Source organism: Patiria miniata, unplaced genomic scaffold (genome assembly GCF_015706575.1).
Source record: "Patiria miniata isolate m_02_andy unplaced genomic scaffold, ASM1570657v1 HiC_scaffold_26, whole genome shotgun sequence".
Classification (NCBI taxonomy): Eukaryota; Metazoa; Echinodermata; class Asteroidea; order Valvatida; family Asterinidae; genus Patiria; species Patiria miniata.
Window position 1 is genome coordinate 9,849,786 of NW_024037065.1, and position 27,959 is coordinate 9,877,744.

The following is a 27,959-nucleotide window of genomic DNA, read 5'->3' on the forward strand; positions in this document are numbered from 1 at the left end:
CATCCGTGCTGAAATGTTGGCTGTTTGCAGAGGTTTTGAGTGCCAACGTCAGGGGCGTAACTGGGGTGAAACATCTGGGGGGAACCTGGGGGTGCACACATTTTTTTCAAGGGGGCACTGAAAGTAAATGAACTGCGGCTTGCCGTCTTCGTTTTTTGTCTGACATGATAAAGGCCTACCTGCATGTATATCAAGGGCGGATCCAGAACCGATTTTTTTTTTCGGGGGGGGGGGAATAATTGGTCCCCCAAAAAAGTGGGCCAACAAAAATTACGGCTTGGGGTTCGGGGCCCCGGGGAACTCGGGGGCACGGACTTCCGCGGGGGGGGGGGGGGGGGAGTAGTTACGCCACTGGCCAAGCAGCAAAGGCTGTCTTGGTACGAAGCAGAATTAGAGTAAAAAAGGCTCAGACATATATTTTTAGAACAACAATGTGTTTTTGAAAACCGACTATGTATTATCCAAGATCTAACGTGTGTGAATGTACGTACGTGCCACTTATTCTAGCTCAGTGTGCGTGTGCAACCGGCCTTGACAGGCACGTTTAAGAGCAAAGGTTTCAAGGATCAAATTACTTCAATGAAATTTGACAATGGGTTGTTTGCATTTTCTGGCGTTCGTTTTTTATTGAAGCTGCATACGGTGTACACGTACATGTCGCTTATTGAATCTCCCATGGCAATTTAGATGTAGGACTATCTCACTCATAAGTTATTTCCATAATATTCACGTGATGGCGGTGTCACGTAACTGCGAGATGCGTTATGTATATATCATGTCCATGCCCACCCGGTACCCCTTCTAAAACCTTTGAGCAAGAAAGTCAACCACCGCGCACAACTGTTCCTTCACCAAAATAGTCCCCGGACTATGAGCGGGGCGGTGAGCAACAGTCTGGAGGGGCCGGACGGTGGAAGGCCCGGCTGGGTCGCGGTCCTCGCGTTCTGGACCAAAAACCTCATGGAGATCGGCATTACAAAAGGTCTCGGGATAATGCTGCCGATTTTGCAAATCCAACTGACCTCCCAAATGTGGATTATCGGCTGGATAGCGTCACTGACAACCGCAACAAGTGGATTCGTAGGTAACACTAACAGTATTTTTCTAAACTGCAATTTAATTCAACTGTGTGTATTATATTTATGGCGTTGCGAAGAAGCGCATGCATGGGTGTTGTACTGTATTAAAATTGACTGAGCGTTTTCATGCGTAAATCAATTACTCATCTGCATGACTGTAAGCCACTATTTAAATGTAATAATTGTTGGTTGTAATGCAACCCAGACTACATGTGAATATGATACTTTCAAAATATAATTATGATTTTAATTTTCTCCATGCATCGTTTTCAAATGGGTCCCTTCAGCAATACTATTTTCATTCTATTTCACAGTCATTATTTGAAAATTAAATACACATAAATGTTGAAATTGTGTGAACTGATATACGTGCGGAAAGTAAACTGCACGATCATTATTATTTCTTCGGTGGTCTGGTCACAACATAATTTACTATGATGACAAGTTGATTATATTACTCTTAATTTACTACAGACATCATCATTGTGCCCAAAACGCAATATAGCCGAACAGAATTTTCACTGTATGGTATCCTACTTCATTGTTATCTTACTTAATTGTTATCCAACTTCATTCGCATCTAGAAACAAGGATGTTCCATCCTTTGATCAACTCAAAATCAAATATTTTACGTCTCCACAGCTCCTTTCGGAGGATTAGTGAGCAGGCGCTTTGGGGCTGGTTACGTCATGATGACGTGTGGCGTGATGATGAGTGCAGCGGCCATTGCCGGATCGTTCGTCGAGAACTCTCTGCAACTGGCGTTGCTGTACACGTTACTGGCAGGTTGTATACAAAAACATTGAAAAACAACGATTTCAACTTCATTGAATTTCCACATGAAATGTATCGGTTTTCCCGATTAATTTAACACTCGTAGCAAACAGATTTTATCGCAGAGATACTCCAGCTTCTTTCCAGTCATCATTGAGCTTATAAATCTAATGTTAATTAAAATGTTAAATAATATTTCCATCGAATTTGTTTAACATAGGTTTTCCCGGCCAATTTCCTAAAATGTTCAATCACTTCTGAAAATCGGTCAATCATTTTCGTCTGAAATTGAGAATCGCTCTGAACACGCGTTTAATTTTCGTATTTTTTCTTGAAAATTCATGATCCTGCATACCCCATTTTCAATTTCGTCTTTGGTCGCTCATTTTTGCCATACTTTTTCGTGAAAGACAATTCAATTTCGTCGTCTGCAATTGCTGAACGTGCGATAGATGAATCGATTCCGTCATTTTGCAATCAATGTTATATCAATTTTATTCAAATTCATCTCATAATTGTAGTCCATCTTCCGTATCTTTACGTTTTCATCTGTTCATTTCTACATATTTACTTTATGTTTTTGAGTCTGTAAGTCTCCTTGTGTAACGTAGGTCTTTAAACTTTAAATAAGCATTTTTCATGTAACAATTCTCATGCAAAATTATAATCTTTTTCAACTGAATATTTATTTAGTTCGTTGACAATTTTATGCGTAACAACTGAAAGAAATAGGGTATACACTGTCAAATAAAATTGCGTATATCATTTCATGCAAGAAATAAGTAGGCCTATAATTAGTTATTATGAAAAGCAAACTGCATTCATATTTTCACATCTTCGAAAACAGTCATTCAAGTTCCTCTTCTTGTTCTTTGGATTGGTTGTTAAAACCTACAATTTATTGTCTTGCAATACACCATGCCAAATACGTCTGTGTATGGTATACCAGCGTGCGTATTGTCTGATGAATTTGATCGAACATTTCTTGAAATCGATTGAACAAAGACGAATTCAATCCTTACATTATGTACATAGTCATCAGGTGAGACGAATTCCATTGAAATTTGACATCGAATGGACAAATGTTGAAATTGATCAATTGGAATGACCAACGACAAACGCGTTCCAGTCTTTTGGAGACGAAATTGAAGTTAATCGTTTATGAATTGGAATGAATTCAGTTTCAAAATGTGCAGGAAAACCTATGTATAAAGCAATGTACATATATCGGGGTTACAATGAGACATTCGTATATGTGAGATATTAGTTTCTAGTTTTGGCAATTAACGTAGATCACGTATAGGGGACCCATGTCTTCACAACAGATGAGGAAAACTATACACATTGCCAAAACTTGTCTTTGATGTATACTTTTTATATTATATCTTTGAAGGTACTGCCATAGGTATATCTAATGTCGTTGCAAAGGAGGCTGTCGGACGCTGTTTTACCAAGAACTACGCCACAGCCAATGGCATCGCACGGACCGGCTACTCCGTGGGACTTATCGTCTTCGCGCCCCTGGTCCAGGTTTTCTTAGACACCTACGGCTGGAGAGGAACCATGTTACTAGTGGGAGCCATCACCATGCATTCTGTTGCGAGTGGCGCCGTTATGGTAGCAACGAGGCAGCCTGAGCTCGATCAGTCAAACGCATACCAAACGCTCCCCCAGACCGAACACACCAATTCGTCATCAGCACACGAGAGCACTCTTCGTTCTCACTGTGGTTCGCTGAGGAAGTTTGTCTTTAAGAACTTCGAGGTGGGACTACTTCTCAATGCGCGCTACTGGTTGGTGGCCGTCATATCTTGCTGCACGATCTACGCGTACCTCATGTGGATTGTGTATTTCGTGTCCCAGGCGCAGTCCAACGGGTTCACTTTGGAGGAGGCGGGGTCTTTCGTGACCATCGCGGGCATTGCGAACCTGTTTGGTAAAATCAGTCAGGGACTGATCACCGACCGCGGAGTGATGTCCTCGTGGACTCTGGTTGCCGTTTGCCTCGTTATGAGTTCCGTCTCGTACCTAGCCTCCTCTTTGCTGACTTCTTATTGGCCAATGATGACGTCAGCGGTGCTGATTTTGTTCAGTGACGGGGTCTTGTCCTGCCAGACGGATGTTCTCGTCAAGCAGGTTCTTGGTGTCGAGCTATTGGCGGGTGCTTTTGGCTGGATCGGGCTAAAGGTGACGTTATTATTAGTCGCTTTGGGATTTCTGCCTGGTACGTATAAGCCTAATAAATGAGTGTCGTTTCCTTAGGGGCCATTCAGAATTTTCAATGTTTTAAAATTTCCAATTGTGGGTGGGTGGGTCAAGCTAAATAATTGAAAATCGAAATTCATTTCCATGGAAAAAGATAAAAAAAAAACAAAGAAAGATAGATCTTTTAACTTGCCTGAACTACGCGCAAGCGTTCCGATATTGCGATGCGTGTTTCTTTTCCAACTTTGTCCCCTGTATGTACTATCAGTGGCGTAGCCAGGAATTTTTCAGTGGGGGGGGGGGGGGGGGGGGGGGGGCGCTGGGGGGGCTGGAACATTGTATGGGGGGCGTCATGTAGATCAATGATAATTTTTTTAGAAACTCAAAATCTCAGTGGGGGAGGCGACTGGGGGGGGGGGACACAAGGTTTCATGGGGGGGGGGGGCTGTCGCCCCCCACGCCCCCCCCCCCCGTGGCTACGCCACTGCAGGTCATACAGTTAAAGTTTATGTAAAGTTGTATGAAAAGTCAAAGAAAAGTAACTCCCATGATCCATTTGACACCAAGTTTGTGTTAACTTGCCGGCCTAACGCCCTAAAAAATTATCCAGACATTTTATGTTCGTCTGTCGGTCTTTTATATATGCTGTTATGTTAACTTTTAGGTACCTTCAATGGTACTATGTTTAATTAACCTGTTCATTTGTTTAATTTAACTAATAACGCACATATAGTTGCCAAATATGGCACTAACAAGTTTGAGGTCGGCAATTTCGTCTTTAAAAATCTGGGTACGTCGGGTTACCGTACACACAATTGTCCTGGAAACAACAGTACCAAAGTACAGAAAGTCGTACGCAAGAGCTCCCCAACAAGTATCGCTGACGCCATTATGATTCCAACATTTCTCACTGTGTCACACAGTGAAATAACTAAACAGCGTCGTTGTATTGTGAACACATAAAAGCATTCAAGTCGCGTTCCTGCACACTCTCTGCAAGTCGACATAGATATCCTTGAACCACTGCCCCTGCTTTGCATAACAAGTGCACATGAATGAACGATTCGACTTTTATTCAAGGAAATTTCTATGTACAGTCACCAGACTCTTTTCAGTAAAGTCCCCGTCAAAACGAAAGTAAACAATCCACGTGCATAACGCACGGCTACACCATCGTACAGTGGCAGGGACACCAAGTAACACAACAACTAATTTTTTTTTTTAAATTGATAAATATTCCGATTGAATTTCGTCAAAATATACTTGTTGGTGAGGTATCACATATTCTAGCAAATTGATAAAAATGTACAATATTACAATATGCAATTTTGAGGGAAATGGGCAAAATACTCCATAAATAATTTCACTTGATCATATTCATAATACACAAACCGACAATTTTCAAAAGATAAATACCCCAATTTAAACAAATCGGGGAACATACTCTGAACCCTCACAGGTGATCAAAATATACATCAAATGAAAGCTGAATTAATCCTCTTTACCTTTTTGGAAATCTTTTTTAGGGGGGGTTGACCTATGACTTTTAGGTGATTTTTCCCTCCAACGATGATCACCCCATCGCCATTTTGAAAAAAAAAACAGATTCCTTCCACTCCATATCAATATAGATTCCATTCAAATGTTTTGTTCAGAAATCCAAATTCAGGAACATGGACCCTTCACTTCTACAAATACAGACCCTCAAGTGCAGGGGCCAAAATTCTTTATTATTACAGATAAACTAGTATACAAATCGTAATTTGGCCGGATTAGGTAGCGCCTATTCGGGCTGCCTCTGTACTGCGATCGGGAAATCTCCAGCGTAATAAAGACTTGAAGAACCTTTATTTGATTTATTTGATTCAATTATTTTATTTTAAATCTTAAAATATAAAATAAAAGCTAAAATTTGGACAGGCTGCCACGGATATGTAAAAGTAAAAAAAAAACAATTGTCATCAGACATTTATCCAAACCCCTGCCAATAAAACAGATTTAAAATTCCATTCATAAAAATTAAAGTACTATTGAAAAGTAAATTGTACAAATCATACGAGACGAGACATGACGAGACGAGACAAGATGGGGAGATGAGACAAGACTCAGCAAAAAAATCATAGAGTGAAACATTGGACAAGCCAGACAGATACAAAAATATAAAAACGAACTAATAAATAAATACTCTTACAACCCAACAAACAAACTAACAAACAAAACAAACAACCAGACTCAATAACGGGAATGAATCACAAACGGGCTAAAAAGATTATTACAAACAAAACAAAACAAAACCGAGAAACAAAAGCAATCCCATTCCCCAGAGAGAAAAATGCAAACCATAAAAACAAACAACCTAGTTGACATACATAGGTCTACACTCACATTAAATACACACACTAAAGAAACAACAAGAAAATACCCGGGAACAAAATGAAATAAGACACAATTTTACATTGACGATAAAATAAATATGACTGCAATAATTCCTCCCTCACTTTAGCCTTGTTCAATGCGGTCTTTCGGCTTTTTGTTGAAGGGAGATAATTGGGCCCTGCACCCACAATCAACGCGGCTACGTGCGTGTACCACCGACCCTTGTCCGTACGAACGGTTTGGTACTAACACAACCAGCAAGCACAAACACGTGAGTACGGACTGTGCGTGCAATAAGGCAGTAAATGTAGGCCTACTATGTTCTGCGTGTGGGTGTACGTATGTACGTGTGGGGGATATACGCGCCGCGTGGCCTGTCGAACGACCGCCTTGTTGGGTCTGCAACTTCCGGGTTTAATGTCTTTCTTTACTTTTTCGTCCAGTTTTGGAAAAAAATGGGCGGGCTTCAGGTATGCGGGTATGCCGTGATGATTATGTAGGTTCATCTTGGACCAATCACATGAAACAACCTTCCCAATAGTATGAATAATTCATTTCTAAGCTGACCAATCGTAAGCTTCACAAGAATCATGTGACGTCGCGCGGCATGCATAATGCATTAGTCATCATGGCGTCTTCAATGTCTTTTTAGCGAGAGCGAAATGTTCGTCACTTTTTCAACAATTTGACATTGATTCGAGTTTTTCGGCTCGTGTAATGAATCCATTTGAGTGGGCAACGATCGTCTAATGACAGCATTACCTGCAGAATTCGTTGGAGCCTTCAATACTGCTTCGGACAGACTGGGACTGAACGACTTTCACCCACCGCAACGGGCCGCCATTGCAGCGTTTCTTCGCGGATGCGACGTGTTTGTTAGCCTATCGCGGGCTGACCAATGAGAATTCAGTATATACGCGGGGGTGGTACCTCATTACCGTAATAGGTTTTGCTGGGTCAACTCAAAACCATCAAGGCGTTGGGTTACGCGGACTAGCTCATGCATGTACATGTACGCATGTACATGTACATGTACAGTACTGTGTGTGCATGGCTGTTGTACGAGTACGTGTGTGATGTACATGTACGTACATGTACAAGCATAGCCTTGCTGTATGGTACAAGTTACTTTCTCACTAGCAGCGTACGGGCATCGATATGTGCACGCAATTATGCCTTGCCAAAATGATTAGGGATTTTCTTAGGCCAAAAAAAAAAATATTCGGTCTCTGGTCAGACCAAAGTTCCGGAATTGACGCGGGGACGCGGCTTTTTTTTTTTTTTTTTTTTTTTTTTTTTCTTTCTTCAAGCTTGGATTGTACAGACAAGGTGGGGGTACTATTTTGCTTTTTTTTTGGGTGTCCTCATGTACATTGGTGTCCTCCATAATTTGCCTTGGTGCTCTCGATCATTTGCCTTGGTGCAATTCCCCATTCCTTGGTGCTCTTTGTTAAAAAAAAATTAAGGAGGTGCGGCAAAAGAGGGCGCTGTTGGAGCTACCGCGGAACATTTTGGGAAAAAAAAAGATTGACGCGCATGATTAAAATCGACGCGCGCGCTGACCAGAGACCGACATATTTTTTTTTTGGCCTTATCGGCGATTTTTTTTATCGGCGAATCGATAAGCCCAACGCCTTGGTCAAGGCTACCCTCACTTTTGAAAGAAAAGATTCACAACCTTCCATAGTTAAAACTTTTTCTAATTTTAACACGGTGACTTCGGAGAACATCAATGAGGCAATTGAACACTTCTCTTATCTTGTAATCCATGTGTCTATCAGTTCTAAGTTTCAAGTGGTGAAACGTTAAAGGCTGTGCGACGGAGCTGCCCTGCAATTCATTCCTGAAATTATTGTTGCATTCCTTATTAGTTCATTAACTTTATATTAGAATCAACATTATTATCTATGATAACGAATTTGGCGGGAAACAGAGCTTTCACACAGTGACTTTACTGGTTTATTTAACTTCGTGGGGATTCCTCCAACGTCAGGCTTTTCCTTGGTTTCAACACCGGTGTCGGAGTCTCACAACACTAACTGGGGGAACCAAGTATGCCAAAGATTCTAGCTGAACCGAGTGGGCACGGTACGAGCTATCGCTTCGCAGAGACGGCCGGACTGAAGCGGGAGCGGACCGCTACAGTGACGGGGAAGCAACAGCTGGACGGGGCCAGCGAGTGTACCGGATCACACTATAGTTCGAGCCATGGTGTGCATGGTCAACCGGGGCCAGTGGCGTAGCCAGGAATTTTTCAGTGGGGGGGGGGGGGGGGAGCTGGGGGGCTGGAACATTTCATGGGGGGCGTCATATAGATCAATGATAATTTTTTTAGAAACTCAAAATCTCAGTGGGGGGGGGGGGGGGGCGCGACTGGGGGGGGGGGGGGGCGACAAGGTTTTATGGGGGGGGGGTGACTTTCGCCCCCAAAGCCCCCCCCCCCAAAAAAAACAAGAAAACTGAAGGTCACCAGTGCAAAAGAGGAAGACCGACAACTTCACGCCGTCACTGAACTAGACACACATGTACATGGTGTTCAAGTACATGTACATGCAAGTGCATGTACATGCTCAGTTTTTTATTAATCAAAATTAGGGGTGGGTGGGTGGGTCAAATTAATTTGGAAAAAAGTCGAAATTTTAAAACATTGAAAATTCTGAATGGCCCCTAATACGCCACTTTCTTCACTACACGGAGTAGTCTAGTATGTAGTTTCAATATACAAGTAATTATTATTAGGAAGTTCTTTAATTCATGGCGTTACTTGTGTGGCATCACTGGCAATGTGCATCACACCATGCAATAGCATAAAAGATCAACAATGTCAAACCATTCTTCGAGACTTCGCGATTTCAATTTTTACCTTCTGTCTCTGTTTTAAGGTTTGGTTTACGACCTGACCGGAAGTTACACAGCAGCCTTTCTACTGATAGGCAGCGTGCAGGCTGTACCACTGGTGCCTTTGCTGATGCTAAGATATTCTCAACGGTAGAACCTCGGAGAGTTTTTGCATTGGAGGGTTTCATAATTGACTTTGAGTCGATCGGAGTTGAAATAGAAGCATAAGGACATAATGTACATTGTATAAGTGTGTTTTGATCAATTATAGATTAGTTGCACGCAATCCTGGCTTTATGCCTTTTCCTGGCTTTATGCCTTTTGGTCTGTGTCTGGTGTTGTTGCGATTTCTATGGGTGTGGCAATCTTGCCATACCTCGTGTGAACAACATTCATCCGAGTATGATAATGCAGCATGGCAGTGGCGCACCCAGGATATGGCTTTGGGGGGGGGGGGGGCAGGGGGGCCTCACAATTTTTTTTCAAATTTTTTAGAGGTAAAATTTTTGTCAAAAAATTTAAACGTTGGTGGCGCCACTTACACCCCTATTATACTACTCGAAAATAGGCCACATTATCACCAAGGTCCAATCGTTGGCAACCTCGTCCTAGGGTGCCGAGCAGTACGCGCCCACCACTACCTGCTCTCTTACCCTGGTATTGAATATTTGCATGTGCAAGAGTTTTGAACACGTATGCAAATGAGGAATAGTCTGGCGCCTACTTGGGGGGGGGGGGAGACGGGGCCCTCACTCTTTCCGAAGCCATCGCCCCAAAATGGGGCACTGTTTTTTTGAAAATCCTGTATGCACAAAATTCATTCAAACGAAGATCCACAATTACGAGGGAAACATCTGCAGCCAGACGCCTAGCCAGCTGTTACCTTCATACTAATTATCTATTTGGTTACTAGTTTAATTAGCTTGATGTAGACCTACATGCATCAACACCACGGGGGAAAAATAATCACCAGTACTTGCTAAGCCCGCCCCTTATGGACCCCAAGTCAAATGAGGGCGCACTATACCGTGCTTCGACAGAGTTGACCGCTGCATTTAATTTCGTAATTATCCCAATAAATGTCTTAAGATAGTTGTCACAAAGTGATATTTGGTTTTTAATCGAAATGACTCTTTAAACTGACAAAACACTAATTTATTGTTAGGGGCCTACAATTTCTGAGTTCGGTTAAACTGAAGTGGTTTAGAGAAACCCAATTTATTTTCTTTGGGGCCGTCACACCCAACTACACGTATTTCTAGAATTAGTTATTGAACCATCAAAGAATGGGGCAGTCAACTCCAGTAGAGTTGCCATTGGTTAGTGTATTGGTACTTTGCATAAATTTAAGTGTTGAATATTCATTTTGCCAAGTGAATGAAATTATTGAATTCTTGGACCTTAGTATGTAGCATTGCTGAAATGTTTTTCTAGGGGTTTATAAGCAAAACGAGTTTGGAATGGGGCAGATTTGGAGATGAGATTCCGAGGAGAGGGCAGAGACCAGCCTCGATGATTTTGAGAAATAATTTGTGAGAAATTTTTGATACGGAGAAGCCAAAGGAGAGGGCTCAGCCAGCCTACGGCGTTAGTATATTTTAAGCTTGAGCTAGTAAGAGCCAAGCCGCTGAAACCTTGAACAAGCTAGGAATCACCCACATTCCTGAAGTTTATTGCATTATTTGTTTATTTTACAAACCTTAAAATGAATATTTGGCACATTTGTATGTAGAAAGAAGGACAATTTGAAATACTTTGCTGAGGTTTAATAATCAAATATTTGTGTTGTTCATATCAGTAAACTAAAAGGAAAATGTAATTATCGGATGAAAAAAGATTGTGTGGATCTGCAAAGACAATATTCATGTGATTAGTGCTGATTTATAACAGTTGTGGTTATTGAGACATTGGGAAATGTTATCATTGTAAACTATTTGTTGGCTAGAATCCACCTAGTAGGAGTATAATTTGGATTGTAATTTCAGAGCTTTTGGGGGTTGAGAATAGTGCAACCTTTGACCAGAGGACCAGAAGCGACAGGGCCGGACCGCAGCGGCGGACAAGTTACGGACCATCACAGGCGCTACTGATCATACCCCAAGATCCCAAGATCAAGATACACCGGGACGGACGCATCGAGTATTAATGATTGTATAAATTGTCGATAATTATTTTGGGGATTTTGAAGAAGAGACCAAACCTTTGCGTTGAAACGTTGAAATATAAATAAATTGTACATAATATAAATATAAGGAAAAGTGCGTCACACCCTTATTTTATTTCTGAATGCCATTGGTCAGTTAAATTATCAGGGGACTACTGAAGGTCCTGCGAAAGGAGCAGTGGAGAGGAAAATATTTTGAGAGTTGATCAAAGGATGGAACATCATCAACAAAACATCGAGAGGCAAAAAAACAAAAAACAAACAAACAAACAAACAGGTATAGGACACAGTGAAAATTCTGTTTGGCTATGTACGTTTTGGGCACACTAATAAAGTCTGTAGTACATTGGAAAGTGCTATAATCAAATTGTCATCATATTAAATTAAGTTGTGACCAAACTCTATTGATTCAGCAACATTATAAAAGAATATTGATTCACCGATGAAATAATAATGATCGTACGAAGCCCGGAAAGGGACAGGGTGGAAATGTTTTTTGTAATTTGCAAATTCGTTCCCACGAGTTGCTAACTCGTTCCCACGAATTACTATTTCGTTCGCACGAATTACTAATTCGTTCCCACGAATTGCTAATTCGTTCGCATGAATTGCTAAATCGTTCGCACGAGTTGCTATCTTGTTCCCACGATTTTCAATTCGTGGGAACGAATTGCTGACTCGTGGATCCGGAAACGCATAGTAATTCGTGGGAACGAGTTGGTAATTCGTGGGAACGAATTAGCAATTCGTGCAAACGAATTAGCAATTCGTGCAAACGAATTAGCAATTCGTGCAAACGAATTAGCAATTCGTGCAAACGAGTTAGCAATTCGTGCGAACGAATTAGCAATTCGTGCGAACGAATTAGCAAATAATAATAACCAATTTAGTCATTTACCATTCAATCGAATTCGTCTCATGTAAATCAATTAGCCTAATTTGATTTCTGAATTACAAGGTTTGACGCAGACGAGACAAAATCAAATACTCTGGGACGAAAACGAGTGCAATGGTTTTTTTTGTCCAATTTTTGTGAAATTTCATGTTGAAATTTTGATACGCAAACGTGTGCAAATGAATCTGGAAATTTCACAAAAAATAGACATCTGAAAAAGGCAGCACTTTCTGATTAGCCTATAAAGAGGGTGAGTATGCTTGTAAAGCAAAAAAAGTACAAACTAAGCCTAAATGTGAAAATCAAAATTTGACAAAGTTTGACACGTTTTTGTACATGTGGAATTGTGGCCTATGTTTACGGAGGTAGTCCAGTAAATTGGCCACATTTATGGGGCTAGGCCTAGGCCTACTGAGCGCTAGTTGCAGGCCTATTCAGTGACATGTGTATCAATACATGCAGCCTCAATAGCGAATATCAGGAAATACTAACCACCTATTGTCGAATTACATTGAAATATCTTGGAAACCTCTGGTCAAAAACGTGCCGGAGTCACGTCACGGCCGGATGCACACACAAACAACTCTCACTGTAAGAGCCAGAGTACGGAAGCTTGAATTGCCTTCCGCGATACCGCGTTACCGTGATAATTTATCGCAGAAATCCGGAATTCAAAGAAAATCCATTCCTCGATACCGCGTTACCGTGATAATTTATCACAGAAATCCGGAATTCAAAGATAATTCCTTCCTCGATACCGCGTTACGGTGATAATTTATCACAGAAATCCGGAATTCAGAGATACCTTTTCCTCGATACCGCGTTACCGTGATAATTTATCACAGAAATCCGGAATTCAAAGATAATTCCTTCCGCGGTATCGAGGAAGGATTTATCTCTTCATCTATACCTTCACTGGTATCGTATCTTTTGATGCACGAACTTTAACCAGCAGCCGAAAAATGTGGCAATTCATGGCTTTCCCTAAGATTTCAGGCAAAAAATGAAAATCCTTTGGATGTAGTCCAAGTTATTTTTTAATTAGAAAGCCCAACAGACGTGCTGGTTGCCGTTCGCCGCAACGGCATCATGTACATGTACATGTATCAGTGACCCTAGAAAAGTTAACCAATCACAATATCACGCACTCTCCTTGACATGGATATTTATCACACAGTGTCGAAGACACATTTATTTTCCCTTACACATATTTCCCTTATATTAACAATTATCCCAACGATTAAATTGGGGAACACCGTACTAGTTGATGAAAAATGGGCATATAGGTGGATTTCGAACCAGAAATCTTGCGATCCATAGTTCACATCATCTCAGTATCCACGAGGCTCTGGAAGCTCAACGAGCCGTTCTTTGTATAATATGTAACTACAATGTAATTGACTATAAGTATAGGCTTTCCCGGCTATTTTAAAATATTTTTTATTCAAATTCACAAACTCTAACAATCAATTTCGCCCGAGAAAAATTTCACACGCTTTTAACAAAACCAAAAGTCATTTACCATTCAATTTCAAAGTTTGGTCACCCTCCTTGAGTCGCCGGGTCGAAAATATTCGTCATTACAGATCAAATTCATCTAAGCTGTTGCCGAATGTGCAGCATTTACAGATCGAATTCGTCTTAAATCAATTTGACGAATTTGATTTCTGAATAACAAGGTTTGGCGTAGACGAGACGAAAATGAATACTCCGGGACGAAAACGCGTGCTCAATATTGTTTGAATTTGCTTGAACTGAATTTAAAATTGTCTGGCAAAAGACAAAATTCAACATTGGAAGTGCACTAAATCGATGTTGGTGGATAAATTTGACTATTAGAAACGGTGAATTCGAATGATAAACGTTTTAAAGTAGCCGGGAAAACCTATAATAACAATATTGTGACGTCATTGTTGTTTTCTCATGAATAAACATAACTATCCCATAGAAATTACTGAATAATCATGACCCCTTCGGTAGATATCGTCAATGGTCAGTAGTTTGGATGGGGAGGTTATGTTTATTCATGAGAAAAGAACAACGACGGCACACCCTGATGTTAGTCAGCTATCTTAAGACATTTACTGGGATAATTACGAAATTAAATGCAGCGGTCAACTCTGTCGATCTCGAAGCACGGTATAGTGCGCCCTCATTTGACTTGGGGTCACTCATGAACATAAGGGGCGGGCTTAGCAAGTAATGGTGATTATTTTTTCCCCCGTGATGTTGATGCATGTAGGTCTACATCGAGCTAATTAAAACTAATAACCAAATAGATAATTAGTATGATTTAAAGGCTGTGAAGGTGACAGATGGCTAGGCGTCTGGCTGCAGATGTTTCCCTCGTAATTGTGGATCTTCGTTTGAATGAATTTTGTGCACACAGGATTTTCAAAAAAACAGTGCCCCAGTGCGATGGCTTCGGAAAGAGTGAGGGCCCCCCCCCCCCAAGAAATCCCTCGAGTTCGAGTCCGAAAGGGAGGCTTTTTAAAAGGTTACGAAAATTAAGAGAAAGTGAAGATCAAGATGCCTCAAAGTTTTATATGCGACCGATAGGCATTCGGGCTATTTCGCAAACATGTATTATCTTCAAATCAGCAACGGCTTGTTTCATACACTTTTTTCAAAACAAATACAGGCAAACTTACGGAAACACTCAACATTCTAGTAATCTATCGATGATGATCTACCACCGGGATATATAGATGAATGATTTGTGATGGGCATGGTGTGTTTTCATATATGGTTGCATCGGCAGACAAAGGCGTCGCCTGCACCGTCGCGCAAACGTGCGATGCGCTTGGCAGCAATAGGATCTTCTGGACGAAATTATATAGGGCCTACTGTTTAAGTTAGTACTGTACTTGCTAAGGCCAGATTAAAAATACAATACATTCAATGATGAGGATGAGATTGCAAGTGATGATAATGCATTCCAGTCCTTGAAGGTTGGAGGGGGAGTCCTTGAAGGTTGGAGTGTCGCACCCAAGGGGCGGGGGGGGGGGCTCGGGGGGATGAGCCCCCCCCCCCAAAAAAAGTTGTCAATTTTTAATTTTTTTCTATTTGTATTATTTTTTTTTTAGTCCCACTATTCAACCTCGTCCCCAGCGCTTACTTTATTTCCAACCTCGTTTCCAATAGTAAGCCCTGGATAGGAAACCTTCTCCCTGTATCCTGATTCGATACCGCAATTTGCTAGTAATGGATTTTTACCGTGAAGTTGGTGTTGTTATTTCCAATGTGCATTACGTATTTTCACGACCATTGTTATTAAGACATCCACGCCTTATCAAAAATACTCCTTTCCTTTCAAGTTTGCTTTTATTAACCTGAAATGTAATACTGCAAATTGACAGGCCAGATGGTAACATTTTAACTTTAAAAGAAAAATGTGTTTTCATGACTTACGGTGCGACGAATTGATGTTGTTTTAAACCCCAGACACCGCATACAAAAACAAACGCTAATGTAACGCACGTGTAGGCGCCAGACTATTCCTCATTTGCATTCATTTGCATACGTGTTCGAAGATCTTGCACATGCAAATGATCCAATACCAGGGTGAGAGAGCAGGTATTCTTACATAAAAATATTCATAACTTAAAGGAAACATGCAGTGGAAATTTAGCTCATCTTGTTTTCATGCACATTACTATGTGTTGCAACACTACACACAAGATCTTAATACTTGTTTTCATTGGAAGTGACAAGAAAGTGGTAGTTTTTAAATTATTAGTAAATCCTTTTATCAATATATAAGAGGGCGCTATTTTGCTTTTGTCACACAAGGTACTCCTTGCCAAAGGTGCGTTAGGCCACACAAAAAAGTCTCCGGTTTCTGGTATGGAGCTTGCCCCAAAAGTGGTGCGGCGACGCGGCTTTTTTTTTTTTTTTTTACCTGTTTTTTTTTTTTCTTGGTTTCAAATGTCGGCTGATGACTGCAAATGGTGCCCGACTAAACTTTGTGCAAATATATGGGAGTCCAGAGAGGCCACATAAATCTTATTCTCGATCATAACCCCATCTAAAAACACGTTAAGATTGTGCAGCAGCAGAATTCCAGTCAAACCAGTGAGTTTGGCGGTTTTGAAACATCATCTTGTATTGAAAAAAAAAACGTTTTCATTTTGCCGACGCGCATGGCTACAGCGACGCGCGCGCATACCAGAAACCGGAGAATTTTTTTTTTGGCCTTATGAACAGTACAAAAATTAGTCCTTCAAAATTACGCACACAAAAATTTTTTGAAGAAATATTTGCCACTTCGATTGTCCAAATAAGCTGTTTTACATGATAAACAATAAAAAGTGGAATTTACTCCAAGAAAATTAAGAAAACTTTGATATATATTTGTATACACAAAGCTATGGAGACACTACGGTTCTGCCTTGAATGACATCACGCTTTGACTCATGAATATGGAAACTGTCATTAGCATAAAACTTTGAAAATTTAAAATGTTGAAATTTCTCTCTTTTACTGCTACAAAGGAGGTGGAAACTTCATAGTTACATGGCAAGAAAGCTGTTTTAAATGTATTTTATAAGTCATATAAATCCTATTACATGTTCCCGTTAACTGGACATTGTTTCATAAAATAGTTGTCTACCCGACCACTCTGCGTTTGTAACAACAAACGCGAACCTCTAGTTATGTTTTCCCCCGTGATGTTGATGCATGTATGTCTACATCGAGCTAATTAAAACTAATAACCAAATAGATAATTAGTATGATTTAAAGGCTGTGAAGGTGACAGCTGGCTAGGCGTCTGGCTGCAGATGTTTCCCTCGTAATTGTCGATCTTCGTTTGAATGAATTTTGTGCATACAGGATTTTCAAAAAAACAGTGTCCCATTTTGGGGCGATGGCTTCGGAAAGAGTGAGGGCCCCGTCCCCCGCCCCCAAGTAGGCGCCAGACTATTCCTCATTTGCATACGTGTTCAAAAATCTTGCACATGCAAATGATCCAATACCAGGGTGAGAGAGCAGGTAGTGGTGGGCGCGTACTGCTCGACACCCTGGGGACGAGGTTGCCCACGATTGGACCTTGGTGATAATGTGGCCTATTTTCGAGTAGTATAATAGGGATGTAAGTGGCGCCACCAACGTCAAAATAGTCCGCCCCCAAAACAAAACCCCATTTTTTTTCAGCGGCCAAAAATTGTGGGCAGAATTTTTTGACAAAAATTTTACTTATAAAAAATGTAAAAAAAAAAAATTGTGAGCCCCCCCCCCCCCACAAAGCCATATCCTGGGTGCGCCACTGCCATGCTGCATTATCATAATCGGATGAATGTTGTTCACACGAGGTATGGCAAGATTGCCACACCCATAGAAATCGCAACAACACCAGACACAGACCAAAAGGCATAAAGCCAGGAAAAGGCATAAAGCCAGGATTGTGTGCAACTAATCTTTAATTGATCAAAACACACTTGTTCAATGTACATTATGTCCTTATGCTTCTGTTTCAACTCCGATCGACTCACAGTCAATTATGAAACCCTCCAATGCAAAAAAAAACTCTCAGAGGTTCTACCGTTGAGAATATCTTAGCATCAGCAAAGGCACCAGTGGTACAGCCTGCACCCTGCCTTTCAGTAGAAAGGCTGCTGTGTAACTTCCGGTCAAGTCGTAAACCAAACCTTAAAACAGAGACATAAGGTAAAATTGAAATCGCGAAGTCTCGTAGAATGGTTTGACATTGTTGATCTTTTATGCTATTGCATGGTGTGATGCACATTGCCAGTGATGCCACACAAGTAACACCATGAATTAAAGTACTTCCTAATAATTATTACTTATATGTTGAAACTACATACTAGACTACTGCAGTGAAGAAAGTGGCGTAAGGAAACGACATTCATTTATAAGGCTTATACGTACCAGGCAGAAATCCCAAAGCGACTAATAATAACGTCACCTTTAGCCCGATCCAGCCAAAAGCACCCGCCAATAGCTCGACACCAAGAACCTGCTTGACGAGAACATCCGTCTGGCAGGACAAGACCCCGTCACTGAACAAAATCAGCACCGCTGACGTCATCATTGGCCAATAAGAAGTCAGCAAAGAGGAGGCAAGGTACGAGACGGAACTCATAACGATGCAAACGGCAACCAGAGTCCACGAGGACATCACTCCGCGGTCGGTGATCAGTCCCTGACTGATTTTACCAAACAGGTTCGCAATGCCCGCGATGGTCACGAAAGACCCCGCCTCCTCCAAAGTGAACCCGTTGGACTGCGCCTGGGACACGAAATACACAATCCACATGAGGTACGCGTAGATCGTGCAGCAAGATATGACGGCCACCAACCAGAAGCGCGCATTGAGAAGTAGTCCCGCCTCGAAGTTCTTAGAGACGAACTTCCTCAACGAACTACGGTGAGAACGGAGAGTGCTCTCATGTGCTGATGACGAATTGGTGCGTTCGGTCTGGGGGAGCGTTTGGTATGCGTTTGACTGATCCAGCTCAGGCTGCCTCGTTGCTACCATAACGGCGCCACTCGCAACAAAATGCATGGTGATGGCTCCCACTAGTAACATGGTTCCTCTCCAGCCGTAGGTGTTTAAGAAAAGCTGGACCAGGGGCGCGAAGACGATCAGTCCCACGGAGTAGCCGGTCCGTGCGATGCCATTGGCTGTGGCGTAGTTCTTGGTAAAACAGCGTCCGACAGCCTCCTTTGCAACGACACTTGATATACCTGTTGCAGTACCTTCAAAGATATAATATAAACAGTATACATCAAAGACAAATTTTGGCAATGTGTATAGTTTTCATCATCTGTTGTGTAGACATGGGTCCCCTATTTGATCTACATTGCCAAAAACTAGAAACTAATATCTCACATATATTAATGTCTCATTGTAACCCCGATATATACATTGCTTTATACATAGGTTTTCCTGCACATGTTGAAACTTAATTCATTCCAATTCATAAACGGTTAACTTCAATTTCGTCTCCAGAAGACTGGAACGCGTTTGTCGTTGGTCATTCCAATTGATCAATTTGAACATTTATCCATTCGATGTCGACAAATTTCAATGGAATTCGTCTCACCTGATGACCATGCACATAATGTAAGGATAGAATTCGTCTTTGTTCAATCGATTTCAAGAACTGTTCGATCAAATTCATCAGACAATGCACACGCTGGTATACCATACACAGACGTATTTGGCATGGTGTATTGCAAGACAATAAATTGTAGGTTTAACAACCAATCCAAAGAACAAGAAGAAGAACTGAATGACTGTTTTCAAAGATGTGAAAATATGAATGCAGTTTGCTTTTCATAATTAATAATTACAGGCCTACTTATTTCTTGCATAAAATGGTAAATACGCAATTTTATTTGACTGTGTATACCCTATTTCTTTCAGTTGTTGACGCTTAAAATTGTCAAAGAAACTAAATAAATATTGAAAAAGATTATAATTTTGCATAATAATTGTTACATGACAAATGCTTATTGAAGGTTTAAAGACCTACGTTACACAAGGAGACTAAACAGACACAAAAATAAAGTAAATATGTAGAAATGAACAGATGAAAACGTAAAAAATATGGAAGATGGCCTACAATTATGAGGTGAGTTTGAATGAAATTTATATAACATTGATTGCAAAATGACAGAACCGATTCATCTATCGCACGTTCAGCAATTGCAGACGACGAAATTGAATTGTCTTTCACGAAAAAGTATGGCAAAAATGAGCGACCAAAGACGAAATTGAAAATGGGGTATGCAGGATCATGAATTTTCAAGACGAAAAACGACAATTAAACGCGTGTTCAGAGCGAGTCTCAATTTCAGACGAAAATGATTGACCGATTATTAGAAGTGATTGAACATTTTAGGAAATTGGCCGTGAAAACCTATATTGAAGGGAAAATACAGCATTTGCAAACATCAAAAAATAAAACTACCAAATCATTTTGAAATACCTTGCTGGACTAATAGTGAATGACAGTGTAAAGCATCCTGTAAAATCATGGCACCTGGTATACTTTCATTTTCAAGAAAAGTGGTATTTTTATATCAATTTCCAACGCTGATCGGCCGATCAGCGTTGGAAAAAACTGGGTTTTTTTTCAAATACTGGCCCCAATTGACCATCGCACTTGTTTGCAATCGATTACAAACCTATGAACGGGTACGAGCCAGCTAGACTTGTTCCCTGACCTTACAATTACCCAATATATGTAAACTGCTCTGTTTCTTCTTATATGGAGTCAGGGAACCAGACTACAGGAAAATGATTGTTTTTCTTGGTTTTTATAGCATTTTCGAACCCAAAACCTCAAAAAAGTCAGTGTAACTATATTTGCTATATATTTGCAACCCCTTAATTCCATCCATTTCTGAAAAATAACAGTAAAAGCAAATGATGTATATTCCCTTTAAACAAATTCGATGGAAATATTATTTAACATTTTAATTAACTGATTAGATTGATAAGCTCATTGATGACTGGAAAGAAGCTGGAGTATCTCTGGGATAGAATCTGTTTGCTACGAGTGTTAAATTAATCGGGAAAACCGATACATTTCATGTGGAAATTCAATGAAGTTGAAATCATTGTTTTTCAATGTTTTTGAATACAACCTGCCAGTAACGTGTACAGCAACGCCAGTTGCAGAGAGTTCTCGACGAACGATCCGGCAATGGCCGCTGCACTCATCATCGCGCCACACGTCATCATGACGTAACCAGCCCCAAAGCGCCTGCTCACTAATCCTCCGAAAGGAGCTGTGGAGACGTAAAATATTTGATTTTGAGTTGATCAAAGGATGGAACATCCTTGTTTCTAGATGCGAATGAAGTTGGATAACAATTAAGTAGGATAACAATTAAGTAGGATACCATACAGTGAACATTCTGTTCGGCTATATTGCGTTTTGGGCACAATGATGATGTCTGTAGTAAATTAAGAGTAATATAATCAACTTATCATAATAGTAAAATATGTTGTGACCAGACCACCGAAAAAATAATAATGATCGTGCAGTTTACTCTCCGCACGTATATCAGTTCACACAATTTCAACATTTATGTGTATTTAATTTAAAATGACGACTGTGAAATAGAATGAAAATGGTATTGCTGAAGGGACCCATTTGAAACCGATGCATGGAGAAAATTAAAATCATAATTATGTTTTTAAAGTATCATAGTCACATGTAGTCTGGGTTGCATTACAACCAACAATTATTACATTTAAATAGTGGCTTACAGTCATGCAGATGAGTAATTGATATACGCATGAAAACGCTCAGTCAATTTTAATACAGTACAACAGCCATGCATGCGCTTCTTCGCAACGCCATAAATATAATACACACAGTTGAATTAAATTGCAGTTTAGAAAAATACTGTCGGTGTTACCTACTAATCCACAGGTGGCTGAACAATTTTACTTGGAGCATTCTTGGATGCTTGGAGCAAGGATAGCGATCATGGTTAGCATTGGTTAGGAAAATATAATCAAGATCGAGACGACTTTGACGTGAAATTATATGAACCTTGGGATTCCTTTACGCGTGCTCGTCTGAACACTTTAACTGGCCAACGAAATGCTATTAATGGGTGAGTAAAAAAGAAAGTGGAGGCAAACCCCCAAAAATAAATTTCATATTTAAAACAGTATGTAGTACCAAAATAATAATGACTGGAAAGCCAATTTCATAAGCTATTGTTAGATGAAAAAATACTGAATTTGCTCAATCCGTTCAGAGAATATCAACATTTTAACGCAATGACCCTAAAACCTGTTTCATCACACACACAAAAAGACAATTTATTGTGTATTCTGACTGTTTGGAACAACAAAGAAATTGACTCAGAACACTTTTTCCAACAACTGCCAACAACTGTAGTATACAATGTCTTTATTTACAACCCTGGTTAGGCAAACAATACGATTTATAAAATCTTTTTTTCTTGTTTTTAAGATGGGTCTGTAAAAGACTTTGTTTCTGAATATGTTTAACTTTTAAATTTGGGGGGGGGGGGTGTCAAAATGAGCTTTATATTGTCAACAGAAATGTGCACCCTTATTGGTAGTGCGAATCAATATAGGCCCCCTAACTTTAAAAATCCGCCCCCTAATTTTTGGAGGGCGAATCAAAGTAATTACTCCTAAGTTTAATTGTCATCAGAAATCCGCCACCTTATCTGGGACGGTGAATTTAACCTCTAAGTTGTCCACAGAAATCCGCACCTTATTATTGAGAGGGTGAATCAAAGAGTGCTCTAAATTGCCAACAGAAATCGACCCTAATATTGAGGGGGCGAATCAAAGTCAGCTCTCAACGTTAATTTGAAATCCGTCCCTTTGTTGAGAGGGCGAATCAAAGTAATTAAGCTCTAAATTGTCAACATGTTAAATCCGCCCCTTATGAAGAGCGCCGATTAAAATAAGCTTTAAATTGTCAACAGAATTTCTCCCCTTATAGTGGGAAGGTGAATCAAAGCATTGAGCTATGATCAAAGTAAGCTCTAATTTACTTTTCAACGGAAATCCGATGCCTGAATCACTCTGGAAATATGCAACACTTAACAGGGTTTATGTTCAAATAAAATCTGGACAAATATCCAATAGTTTGGTGATATGTCATCCTTTTTACAGAGTGTTTTGAATATTCAGAAGTAGGTGTACTCAAAACAATTTTTGTACTCATTTTTGTAAGTAATCGCCACTCAATTCAGTCAACGAAAAACTACAACCCATACAAGTCAGTTCATTATCTCTTGGTTGGTTGATTGAACATTCATACAATTTCTTTTCCGCAGTACAAAACAATAGTCTTCGCCAAAAAAAAAAACGATTAAAAAGCAATGTGATGTCAACCTAATAGTACTCAAACATATAATTATACAAATTGCATCCATGACTTAGAGAAGTTTATACCCAATATGAGATTTATGTGTTTATTAGTCATCCGTTCGGGGTTTTCTTAAAACGTCAAAAGTTATTTCGCCTTGCAGTCGCACGTTTGTGGTTTTAACTTTTCGTTAAGTACACACGATGAAGTTTTTGAATAACAAATAGTTTATGTATTCAAGCTCAGTTTTGTGGAACAGTAATATGAAGGAAGGTGTTTTTCTCCTACTTATTTTCTGTTACTTTGACAGCTTCTGAAATGGCACTTGGGCCACTAGGCCGACTTCCATAAAAAAAAACTCTGGCCAATGGTTTTTACTGACCATGTTGTTTTCCATAATCGTCCGTATGGGCATAGCCTAATGCTTCTTCTGGAAGGATGGTCTAAGTTTCTGAATAATAACAGTCAAGTTTCAAGCCCCTGGGAATGGGGGTGCTGTGGATGCTGCAGCACCCCCAACTTTTTGGATTGGGGTGCTGGAATATGCTTCAGCACCCCCTTCTCCTAGGCAAAAATGTGTTCCAGCCAGCAGTGTTCTACGCGACGATGAAATTGCGCCGCTACGCTATACATTATGCTTGCTCTACAAATATCTCCTTCGTTTTGTTCGTTTCTAGTTTTGCCGCGGCTAAGCGCGGCGCTTCGAAAGTCTAGCACAACACTGTAAAATATTAAGAGGAGGTATTTTCTAAATCTTCAGGCAGTGCAGAATCGATATTTCTTCTCAAGGTATCCAAAAATATGACATGTCTATGATATTTCCGCCATGATGGAAGCTTTGACCCAGAAGCAATAACCTCGGCCATGACGATGGTGGCAAAGTTGTTTATGCTTGCCAGGATTTTTTTCATTCGATCTTTTAATAGGGGCAAATGTTCATATCTTTCCCCTGAAGGTTTTTCTTTTCATTTAAAAGTTTCATTGACGTTGCTAGCATTTTGTACTCAAGATTAACAAATAGCAAGGTTCACCGTGACACAACCCCAACCTAAAAGGAGTGGGACGGGCTTTTATTGAAACTATAGTCATGCTACAATTCCAGTGTAGTTTCGTTATAATAAAAAAGCTATTCATGTTTTACCTCTGCAAGTTTTTTTCTCATAAAATCTCAGTAGACCGATAAATCCATGCCATAAAAAAGCTATTCATCATCCTCTGCAACTTTTTCCTCATAAAATCTCAGTAGACCGATAAATCCTTGCCTAGCCCCAAACTTGCTATCTACCGAGCATAAACATAAAGATGCATTTGGTCTTTTAGTCTTTTATATTTGCCATTCTCTGTAACAAACAAATAACACTGCATACATCGAGAGCTACATTGTTTGGTGAGATAGAACTAAAGCGGCCCCTGGCCCTGTGGCCCCACGCCGTATAAAACAAAACATACACGAAGGAATTTACTAAATGTAAGAAAGCAGCCTTGCAACAATAATATTTACATGCGATGTCATGCATAACGATACAATGCAACAGTATATTCTAAACAAAATAATGAATAAATTGTCTTCATAATCTCAAAAAACTTTTGCTAACAAAGTCAAATGAAAGTGGACAGGAATCGCCCCCAGATTGCACGACAGAGCATATATATTCCAAATTATGCCACGACGTAAAGGCTTTGCGCTCCGCTTTCGCATTAATTTTATCCGTCCTTTATTCCAGCACCCCATGGCAAAAGTTTGTTCCAGCGGCAGTGCAAGTTTGTCACAAGTTTAATCATGCGGGGTCTGAACTGATTGCTTGTTTTACCTAGATTGGGTATACTAGACCCATGTGTGTACCGTGCTTTTTCATTTTTGTACAGTATTTGTATTTCACACTTTTAATGTTCATTGGCATATCAGTACCTCAATAAATCACATTATAGGAAGTTGTCAATAAATGCATTGAGTGTGTGATTCAGTGCGAAATACAAGAGAATCTACGACAGCAGCTGAAATGAACTTTTCGTGTCATTATTTTTTAATGTTTCTTATAAATTTTGTTGTATCCATTTGTTTTAAGGAAATTGTATACCTAACGTGACAATGATACATCAAATCCCAGTCGTCAGTTGTGTACGAAGTATATAACGCAGAGCTAGCATGCTGTTGAACCTTCAAGTTTAGATGAACATCTTAATAATTGCTTCACACGGGCATAATGCTGACCACGGGGGTGTAAAGGGTCTGTGTGCGGCGTATTGTGTTGCGTAACTAATAATAACCACTCCTGAAGTGGCAATAATGTCGGTTAGTCCTGGGCTCCACCCAGTGTAACGGATACCTACTTAATCTCAGATAAGAGCGCAGAGGCGCTAATTACCCCCAAAATGCATTAGCTAGATTGGGCTCGGTTCTGTAATGACCTCAATTTCGTCTTGAAAATTCATGATCCTGCTTACATCATTTTCAATTTCGTCTTTGGTCGCTCATTTTCGCCATACTTTTTTCGTGAAAGACAATTCAATTTCGTTGTCTGCAATTGCTGAACGTGCGATAGATGAATCGATTCCGTCATTTTGCAATCAATGTTATATAAATTTCATTCAAATTCATCTCATAATTGTAGGCCATCTTCCGTATTTTTACGTTTTCATCTGTTCATTTCTACATATTTACTTTTTTTGTGTCTGTTAGTCTCCGTGTAACGTTGGTCTTTAAACCTTAAATAAGCATTTTTCATGTAACAATTACTATGCAAAATTGTAATCTTTTTCAATATTTATTTAGTTCGTTGACAATTTTATGCGTCAACAACTGAAAGAAATAGGGTATACACAGGCAAATGAAATTGCGTATATTTTCCATTTCACGCAAGAAATAAGTAGGCCTATAATTAGTTATTATGAAAAGCAAACTGCATTCATATTTTCACATCTTCGAAAACAGTCATTCAGTTCTTCTTCTTGTTCTTTGGATTGGTTGTTAAACCTACAATTTATTGTCTTGCAATACACCATGCCAAATACGTCTGTGTATGGTATACCAGCGTGCGCATTGTCTGATGAATTTGATCGAACATTTCTTGAAATCGATTGAACAAAGACGAATTCAATCCTTACATTATGTACATGGTCATCAGGTGAGACGAATTTCATTGAAATTTGACGACATCAAATGGACAAATGTTGAAATTGATCAATTGGAATGACCAACGACAAACGCGTTCCAGTCTTCTGGAGACGAAATTGAAGTTAACCGTTTATGAATTGGAATGAATTAAGTTTCAAAATGTGCAGGAAAACCTATGTATACTGATGTACATATATCAGGGTTACAATGAGACATTTGTGTATGTGTGATATTAGTTTCTAGTTTTTGGCAATTAACGTAGATCAAGTAGGGGACCCATGTCTTTACAACAGATGAGGAAAACTATACACATTGCCAAAACTTGACTTTGATGTATACTTTTTATATTATATCTTTGAAGGTACTGCCAAAGGCATATCTAATGTCGTTGCAAAGGAGGCTGTCGGACGCTGTTTTACCAAGAACTACGCCACAGCAAGTGGCATTGCACGGACCGGCTACTCCGTGGGACTGATCGTCTTCGCGCCCCTGGTCCAGCTTTTCTTAGACACCTACGGCTGGAGAGGAACCATGTTACTAGTGGGAGCCATCACCATGCATTCTGTTGCGAGTGGCGCCGTTATGGTAGCAACGATGCAGCCTGAGCTCGATCAGTCAAACGCATACCAAACGCTCCCCCAGACCGAACACACTAATTCGTCATCAGCACATGAGAGCACTCTCCGTTCTCACTGTGGTTCGCTGTGGAAGTTCGTCTCTAAGAACTTCGAGGTGGGACTACTTCTCAATTCGCGCTACTGGTTGGTGGCCGTCATATCTTGCTGCACGACCTACGCGTACCTCATGTGGATTGTGTATTTCGTGTCCCAGGCGCAGTCCAACGGGTTCACTTTGGAGGAGGCGGGTTCTTTCGTGACCATCGCGGGCATTGCGAACCTGTTTGGTACAATCAGTCAGGGACTGATCACCGACCGCGGAGTGATGTCCTCGTGGACTCTGGTTGCCGTTTGCCTCGTTATGAGTTCCGTCTCGTACCTTGCCTCCTCTTTGCTGACTTCTTATTGGCCAATGATGACGTCAGCGGTGCTGATTTTGTTCAGTGACGGGGTCTTGTCCTGCCAGACGGATGTTCTCGTCAAGCAGGTTCTTGGTGTCGAGCTATTGGCGGGTGCTTTTGGCTGGATCGCGCTAAAGGTGACGCTATTATTAGTCGCTTTGGGATTTCTGCCTGGTACGTATAAGCCTAATAAATGAGTGTCGTTTCCTTACGCCACTTTCTTCACTGCATGGAGTAGTCTAGTATGTAGTTTCAACATACAAGTAATAATTATTAGGAAGTACTTTAATTCATGGTGTTACTTGTGTGGCATCACTGGCAATGTGCATCACACCATGCAATAGCATAAAAGATCAACAATGTCAAACCATTCTACGAAACTTCCCGATTTCAATTTTACCTTCTAGTCTGTTTTAAGGTTTGGTTTACGACTTGACCGGAAGTTACACAGCAGCCTTTCTACTGATAGGCAGCGTGCAGGCTGTACCACTGGTGCCTTTGCTGATGCTAAGATATTCTCAACGGTAGAACCTCGGAGAGTTTCTTGCATTGGAGGGTTTCATAATTGACTGTGAGTCGATCGGAGTTGAAACAGAAGCATAAGGACATAATGTACATTGAACAAGTGTGTTTTGATCAATTAAAGATTAGTTGCACGCA

The 27,959-nt window shown here is 40.3% G+C and overlaps 1 protein-coding gene across 2 annotated transcripts; it reads left to right on the forward strand.

The window, feature by feature from the left end:
• Positions 1–638: 638 nt before the first annotated feature.
• On the forward strand, positions 639–27,959 carry LOC119734016 (monocarboxylate transporter 12-like). 2 transcript variants are annotated; one of them, XM_038207394.1, is made up of 4 exons: positions 639–1,084; positions 1,722–1,865; positions 26,643–27,473; positions 27,718–27,959. In XM_038207394.1, the coding sequence occupies exons 1-4, from the start codon at positions 871–873 to the stop codon at positions 27,825–27,827; spliced, it is 1,299 nt and encodes a 432-aa protein (XP_038063322.1). In that variant the 5' UTR covers positions 639–870; the 3' UTR covers positions 27,828–27,959. The 2 variants fall into 2 exon arrangements, with proteins under 2 accessions (XP_038063322.1, XP_038063323.1); XM_038207395.1 differs by lacking the exons at positions 26,643–27,473; positions 27,718–27,959 and adding exons at positions 3,247–4,077; positions 9,317–9,723.